This window comes from Hylobates moloch, unplaced genomic scaffold, assembly GCF_009828535.3.
Source record: "Hylobates moloch isolate HMO894 unplaced genomic scaffold, HMol_V3 SCAFFOLD_12, whole genome shotgun sequence".
Classification (NCBI taxonomy): domain Eukaryota; kingdom Metazoa; phylum Chordata; class Mammalia; order Primates; family Hylobatidae; genus Hylobates; species Hylobates moloch.
The window spans coordinates 102,061,931-102,070,318 of NW_026652287.1; the positions used below are offsets into that span (position 1 = coordinate 102,061,931).

Sequence of the window (8,388 nt, forward strand, 5' to 3'; positions counted from 1 at the left end):
ACATTTTTTAAAAAAGGGGCAACTGCAGTGTAGCAGAACAAAGTTGTGACCAATGCTAGGATACCTCTGTTCATTTCCTGACCCAGCCATGAATACACTGGAATAACTCATGCAAAACACGCCACCTCGCTAGCCCCCGTTTCCCCACCCAACAAATGAAGGGGCTCTCACAGGTTCCTTTTTGTCCTGAAATTCATCACCAATGCAAATTGCTTAAAAATCCTTTGTCTAGCAGTCCATGCCTGCCCTTCAGCATTTCCCAGATCGACCCTCAGGACTCACCAAGACAGAAGAGGGCAGTCGGGGATGGAGACATGGTTCCTCAGCCCTGAGCTCTGTGGCCAGGGAAGGGAAGTGGTGGCAGCCTGGGGCACAGGCTCAGGATGTGATGAGGGTGAAGAATGCTCTCCTCCCTTCTCCCGCCAGCCCCGGCCTTTCCTAATTGAGACTCATCGAGCCGTCGCTGGCTCCTCAGTACAGTGACTTGCACACAAGCTCCAAGGAGCTGCGCTTATCTCCTCTGGCCAGCCTGGGGTTGTACTGTTCCTCCGCCTGCTGGGGCCTGGTCTGTGTTCCCGTGCTCCCATAAACTCCCTGATGTCACTAGGAAAATACACATCAAAACCACAGTGAGATATGACTTCACACCTTCTGGGATGGCTGTAATTTTTTTTTTTTTTCTTTTGAGACAGAGTCTTGCTCTTTTTGCCCAGGCTGGAGTGCAGGGGTGGCATCTCGGCTCACTACAACCTCCACCTCCCAGGTTCAAGCGATTCTCCTGCTTCAGCCTCCCAAGTGGCTGGGATTATAGGTATGTACCACCATGCCGGGCTAATTTTTGTATTTTTAGTAGAGATGGGGTTTCACCATGTTGGCCAGGCTGGTCTTGAACTCCTGACCTCAGTTGATCCGCCTGCCTTGGCCTCCCACAGTGCTGGGATTATAGGCATGAGCCACCGCACCCGACCGGCTGTAATTTTTTTTAATGGAAAATAGCAAATATTGGTGAGTATGCAGAGAAATTGGACCGCGCGTGCATTGCTGGCAGGGACGTAACATGGTGCCGCTGCTGTGGAAAATCGTTTTAGCAGCTCCTCCAAAAGGTAAACATGGAATTGCCATAAAATCCAGCAATTCCACTTCTGGGTATACACCTAAAAGAATTGAAAACAGGGTCTCTAACAGTTATTTGTACACCAGCGTTCATAACAGCTTTATTCACAATAGCCAAAAGGTGAAACCACCCAAATGTCCATCAACAATGGATAAACAACATGCAGTATATACACACAAGGTAATATCAACCAGCCTTAACTAAAAGAATAAAAATCAGCCAGGCACAGTGGCTCACACCTGTAATCCCAGCACTATGGGAGGCCGAGGCGTGTGGATCACCTGAGGTCAGGAGTTCGAGACCAGCCTGGTTAACATGGTGAAACTCCATCTCTACTAAAAATACAAAAATTAGCTGGGCGTTAAATTAGCCGGGCATGGTGGTGCATGCCTGTAATCCCAGCTACTTGGGAGACAGAGGCATGAGAATCGCTTGAACCTGGGAGGCGGAGATTGCGGTAAGCCGAGATCGCACCACTGCACTCCAGCCTGGGCGACAGAGTGAGACTCTCTCAAAAATAAAAATAAGGCTGGGCGCAGTGGCTCATGCCTGTAATCCTAGTACTTTGGGAGGCCAAGGCAGGCAGATTGCCTGAGCTCAGGAGTTCAAGCCCAGCCTAGGCAACACGGTAAAACCCCGTCTCTACTGAAATACAAAAAAAATAGCCGGGCATGGCAGCAGGCACCTGTAGTCCCAGCTACTCCGGAGGCTGAGACAGGAGAATGGCTTGAACCCAGGAGGCGAAAGTTGCAGTGAGCCGAGATAGCGCCATTGCACTCCAGCCTGGGTGACAGAGCTAGATTCTGTCTCCAAAAATAAAATAAAAAATATTATAAAAGAATAAAATTCAGATACGTGCTACAATGTGATGGACCTTGAAGACATTACGCTAAAGGAAATAATCCAGATTTGACGGATAAATACTGCATTGTTCCACTTATTTGCGGTATCGAGAGGAGTCAAACTCATAGAGACAGGGATTAGCATGGTGGTTGCCAGGGTCTGGGAAAAGTGGGGAGTTACTATTTAATAGGGGGAGCTTAGGTTGAAGATGATGGTAAGTCTGGGGTATCCATAGTGGTGATGGTTACACAGCACTGTAAATGTATTTAATGCCATTGACTGTTTTTTGTTTTTTGGTTTTTTTGAGACGGAGTCTCGCTCTGTCGCCGAGGCTGGAGTGCAGTGGCGTGATCTTGGCTCACCGCAACCTCCGCCTCCCAGGTTCAAGCGATTCTCCTGTCTCAGCATCCTGAGTAGCTGGGACTACAAGTGCGTGCCACCATGCCGAGTTGATTTTTTGTATTTTTAGTAGAGATGGGGTTTCACCGTGTTAGCCAGGATGGTCTCGATCTCCTGACCTTGTGATTTGGCCTCCCAAAGTGCTGGGAATACAGGCATGAGCCACCGCGCCCGGCCAATGCCATTGACTTGTATGTGCACTTACAAGTGGTTAAAATGATAAATATCAGGGTGTTGATATCTAAAAACCTCCCTGTCATCATCTCCCCTACATCTCTAATTCAGTGACCATGGCTGAATGCCTGCCACCTTTCAAATATTATGTCAGGCACTCAGTATCGGCAGTTTTATCAATTATAAATGCTTTAAGCTGCATAGAACTTTAAACGTTAATAACAGTGGTTATAAATCTTTAATACATAAGCTGGCTTTAAAATTATTGGTAAAATAAGATTAGAAATGTCTTAAGAATCGTTGGCATTTTTGTTTGCATTTATTGCACAAGTGGTTTCATGCTTATCCCTGCAGAATACTATGAGATTTGTCGTAAGGGTTATAAAACTATAAACCTGGCTGGGCGCAGTGGCTCATGCCTGTAATCCCAACACTTTGGGAGGCCGAGGCAGGTGGATCACCTGAGATCGAGAGTTCGAGGCCAGCCTGACCAACAGGGAGAAACGCCGTCTCTACTAAAAATACAAAATTAGCTGGGCGTGGTGGCGCATGCCTATAATTCCAGATACTCAGGAGGCTGAGGCAGGAGAATCGCTTGAACCCGGGAGGCAGAGGTTGCGGTGAGCTGAGATTGCGCCACTGCACTCCAGCCTGGGCAAGAAGAGCAAAACTCTGTCTAAAAAGAAATTAAAATTTAAAAACTGTTTTTTGTAGAGTTAGGGTTTCACTATGTTGCCCAGGCTGGTCTTGAACTCCTCCTGGGCTCAAGCAATCTGCCGACCTCAGCCTCCCAAAGTGCTGGGATTACAAGTGTGAGCCACTGTGCCTGGCCCTACTGGGTCCTTTTTAAAAGATACATAAAAAATCAAATGCAACAGTGAACTCAGTCATCCGATGGCAGAAATTGGGGTGCTCCTGGCATCTGGTCAGTTGAAGCCAAGGACACTGCTCAGCATTCTGCAATGCACAGGACGGCCCCGCCCAGGCAGGGAATGATCCGGTGACACATGTAGGTGGGAAAGATGCACGAATGATGGCATTTAGGAAGAATATTATCACTTCTTTCCCATAAGAGCAACTTAGAGCAAGAAAATGGTATTCTTAGGGCCTTCTCTCCTATGAGGCTCCAAGCCAGGGTTGCCATGGCAGAAGATGCTGGGCTCGCTTTTTCCTTGAGAGAATTGTACTCAAGATGATGTAAATGTCGCCCCGGGTGCCACTTGGGTAGTTTGGAGAAGTGCTCAGACACAACACGCTGTGACGACTCAGCAGCAGCCAGCTGGACCTGTCCTCTGGCTTGCGGTTCACGGGCTGTGTTTATCCCCCTGGTTCCTTCACAGCCACCTTGGGAAATATGTTGCCTCTGAATCACGCCAGGCAGGGTCTCCCGGTGTGACTGTGTGCTGCGGGGCTGGAAATCAGGGTGACACTCCGCTACAGCAGCAGCCTGACTAGGAAGGCAGAAAGACACTGCCATCTTTAGGGTTTGTCCTTTGACTTTCCTCGACATGAATGACGATGGGGGACTTCCACACTGCGCAACAGGAAAAGCCCAGAAAACTTTCTGGAGATAGCGAGGGGGTGATGCAGCAGACAGCTATGGCTGATGACCTCCCTCACCTCTGGCTCCCCCTCCCTCCCTGCTTTCTGAACGCACATCCATCACCAACTATAGGTTCCTGTTTGGGGTTTGCTGGCTGGGAAAAAAAAAAAAAAAGGAAAGCTGGCTTTCTACTAAAAACCACTTCCTTTGCCCATTTATCAAACTCAAACCCTAAGAGGGCCACATAACATCCTCCGTCCCAGGCAACGGGGTGTTTCTGGAGCACTCCGGTGTATCAGGGACCCGGTCAGTTGCCATCGCATATGTATATGGGGCCAGCCCCTGGGCTACCAAAGAGCGGGGATGTTGAAAACGTGTTACAGTCAGGAGCGGTGCCCCCTTGGTTCAAGCAGTTCTGCCTCAGCCTCCCTAGTAGCTGGGACTGCAGGCGTGCACCATCACGCCTGGCCAGTGTTACGTACTTTTTACCACAATTCAAAAAAGGAAAGAGTGCCTGGGTGAGTCCTACACACCTATTCAGAGAACCAAAGGCTTTGAGGTTATCCTCAGCCCACCCATCTGATGGGAGTGTTTCTCAAACTTGCTTTCCCATGAACTCCCAGTAAGAAATAGCTACTACACACACACTTGTCTCCGGTCGGCGTGCTTAGGGTGGCCTTCCGATTCCCCCTCCTGGTATTCCCACCCTGGAGTGGTCCACTCCTCTTGGGCTGAACCTGTAACTTACTCCCAAGCAAGAGCACACACATAGCAAGCTCACGCACGTGGTTGTCGGTGTGATTCTGTTTCTCCCAGCTGTCTCCATTCCTCCCTGGCTTCCCTACAGGGCCGCTCACCATAGCAGCCGGCTCCATCACCGCCAGCCAGTGAGAGGGCAAGACAAGAGGGCTGACAAGAGGGATGCTACCATCACAGAGGTCAGTTTCATAACAAGACTAACCTACTGTCACCTCTGCCCTACCCTACTGCTAGAAGCCCGTCACTACATCTCCCCCACACTCAAAGGGAGGTGGTCTCACTGTGGGGTCCACTGGAAGTTGCCTACCAGAGTCAGGTCATCCCAAACACACCCTCCAGCCATTTGGTATGGCATCGGAAAGAAAACTAAGGCCAGGTACGGTGGCTCATGCCTGTAATCCTAACAATTTGGGAGGCCATGGTGGAAGGGTCACTTGAGCCCAGGAGTTTGAGACCAGCCTGGGCAACACAGCAAGACCCCACCTCTACAAATAATTAGCCAAGTGTGGTGGCATGCACCTGTAGTCCCAGATACTCAGGAGGCTGAGGCAGGAGAATCACAGGAGGTTGAGGTTGTAGTGAGCTGTGATGGCACTGCACTCCAGCCTTGGCAACACAGTGAGACCTTGTCTCTAAAAAGCAAAAAGGGCCAGGGGCACTGGCTCACACCTGTCATCTCAGCACTTTGGAAGGCCAAGACGGGTGGATCACCTGAGGTCAGGAGTTCAAGACCAGCCTGGCCAACGTGGTGATACCCTGTCTTTAATTAGCCAGGTGTGGTGGTGGGCACCTGTAATCCCAGCTACTCAGGAGGCTGAGGCATGAGAATCGCTTGAACCTGGAAAACAGAGGTTGCAGTGAGCCGAGATCATGCCATTGCACTCCAGCCTGGGCAACAGAGCGAGACTGGGTGGCTGTTCTGTGTACTGCAGGATATTGAGCAGTATCCCTGGCCCCCCCACTATCTCAAATATGAAAACATGTTTTCTATCTTGATTACTGAGCTTTTCGGTGCCTCCTTCGGTTCTGCACCTAAGCTAAGAGCCCCTTCATCTCACCCTGATCTCTATCCAGTTTCTAACACAGCAGTCTTGTAAGATGCCCGGACTTAAACGGTTATTGCCTGTGAAAAAGGGGCTTTCATCTCTAAAAAGTCTGAACTTTCGCATGGCCTGTTGCCCTGGTGATAAACTGATGCCTTGTTTCCTAAAAGGAGTAAATCCATGACTTGCCTTTGTTCAGCTCATGGGCATTCACCCATACACAGACGAAAAACAAAACCTACGACTCGGGCACATTTTTTTTTTTTTTAAATGAGCAAGTTTGAGAGTCTGCGGTTTAGATTACCGTGACAATTGATAGGAAGGTGGGAGCCCCAGGCAATCCCAGGTCCTGTAGCAGCAGCTGGTGGGGTTCCCACTCCATGCCGTGCAGAGCCTGAACTCGGGATGACCCCTGCACCTGCTCTCTGGCCGGGCTCTGGCACAGGAAGCCCTCAGCAAACACCCCTGGCAAGGGCTGTGCACAGCCAGGCAACAGCCAGACAACAGCTCACCGCACCGCACCATCGCGGGAGGCAGCCGTTATTCTGAGCACCTCACTGCTGAAACCAAGGCTCAGAGAGGACCATGCATGTACAAGGTCCCAGAGGGACCCAAGAATCCAGTGTCAGACAACTTGCCCATGCTCTTCACGCAGCACCTTGAAGCCCTCCCCGACAGGCACCACCGGCTCTCCTGACGTGGCCCACAAGCGCATGGAGCCCCTGCTTCCTCGGCCGTTCCCAGTTTACATTCCCAGGGGAAGCATCAGATGGCCCCTCTCCCCTGCTGGCAGCAGAGCAGATGGGACCAGCCAGAGCCCAGGGCAGTGCTCACCTGCAGGCCAGTCCACTGCGGCCAGCACCGCCCCCTAGAAGATACTGCGGGCGTGGCAGCCGCCAGTCTTGGGTCTCCCAGCTCAGGTGGTGCCAGCACCGCCCCCTAGAGGACGCTGCGGGCGTGGCAGCCAGGCAGTCCCCAGTCTCCAGGCTCAGGTAGTGCCAGGAAGCTGCGGGCATGGCGGACAGCTGTCCTCAGTCTTGCGGCTCCATCCTGGCTTTCAAATCTGCTCCAGAGGTTATCTGGGGAGTGGCTGCTCCCTCACAGAGGGAGCCTCTAAGCCCACCAGGCGGGCACTTTCAGCCCAAAGCCTCCGGGCCACCTCCTCATCCTCGGCCTCGGGGGCCGGGGCCTTCTGTTTGAGTCCATCAAAGTACTTTCCCGAAACATCTGCCAGTTCCTCCGCCACGGCCAGGTATGTGCTGGGCTGGGCGGCCAGCTCGGGGCTCTTGACCAGCAGCCAGAAGATGGGCCCTGCAATCAGCGCACAGGGCATTCAGTCCACACTCGCTCAGAGAGAAGGGAGGAAGCCCCACTCCCCCATCAGGGAGCTCCAGGCCCCTGGAGTCCCACAGAGCCCTCCTCTAGCCCTTTCCCCTTGGCTGCCTCTATCTGCAGTTCCCTTCCCTGGCACTGCCCAGGCAAATCCCACCGGACCAGGGATCAGACCAAAAGCTGCCTCCCCCAAGGAGCCTTCCTGGCTTTGTCCAGGAAATGGAAGCTCTCCTCCTGGTCAGCCCCAGTCCTCACCCTACCCCATTTCTCCTTAAATAACTTATCTTATTAAATGCACCTGGCACCAGCCTCAGGTTAAGGATTTTTTCTGGCCAGGCGAGGTGGCTCAGGCCTGCAATTCTAGCACTTTGGGAGGCTGAGGCGGGCGGATCACCTGGGGTCGGGAGTTCCAGACCAGCCTGGCCAACGTGTGAAACCCTGTCTCAACTAAAAATAAAAACTTAGCTGGGTGTGGTGGTGGGCGCCTGCAATCTCGGCTACTTCGGGAGGCTGAGGCAGGAGAATCAGTTGAACCCAGGAGGCAGAGGTTGGAGCGAGCCAAGATTGTGCCACTGCACTCCAGCCTGGGTGATGAGTGCAAAACTCCATCTCAAAAAAAAAAAGAAAAGACATTTATTTTTTGAGACCTGGTGTCTCGCTCTGTCACCCAGGCTGGAGTGCACTGGTGCAATCTTGGCTCACTGCAACCTCTGCCTCCCGGGTTCAAGCGATTCTCCTATCTCAGCCTCCTGAGTAGCTGGGACTTCAGGTGCACGCCACCACGCCTGGCTAATTTTTGTATTTTTAGTAGAGACGGGGTTTCACCATGGTGGCCAGGCTGGTCTCGAACTCCTGACCTGAGGTAATCTGCCCACCACAGCCTCCCAAAGTGCTGGGATTACAGGCGTGGCTATTAGCCTCGCCAAGTTAAGATTCTTGATGCCAACCAATCACCCACTCCATGTTTTTCAGGATTATAAACACTAGTTATAAAGCTTGAACTGGCTGGAGGTGGTGGCTCACGCCTGTAATCCCAGCACTATGGGAGGCCGAGGCAGTTGGATCACTTGAGGTCAGGAGTTCGAGACCAGCCTGACCAATATGGTGAAACCCCACCTCTAGCTGGGCGTGGTGGTGTGCACCTGTAATCCCAGCTACTTGGAGACAGGAGAATCGCTTGA

The 8,388-nt window shown here is 51.9% G+C and overlaps 1 protein-coding gene across 6 annotated transcripts in view; it reads right to left on the minus strand.

Annotated features, from left to right (window-relative positions):
• Window positions 1-805: 805 nt before the first annotated feature.
• Window positions 806-8,388, minus strand: part of RDH13 (retinol dehydrogenase 13) — a 30,638-nt gene continuing 23,055 nt past the window's right edge. For 5 of the 6 annotated variants that reach the window (XM_058425136.1, XM_058425138.1, XM_058425135.1 and 2 more), the window contains one exon: window positions 806-1,154. In XM_058425136.1, the coding sequence (XP_058281119.1) occupies window positions 901-1,154 (254 nt within the window). In that variant the 3' untranslated portion in view covers window positions 806-900. Of the gene's footprint in view, window positions 1,155-6,799; window positions 7,187-8,388 lie in introns of those variants that run through there. The other variant, XM_032171125.2, reaches the window with a different exon arrangement.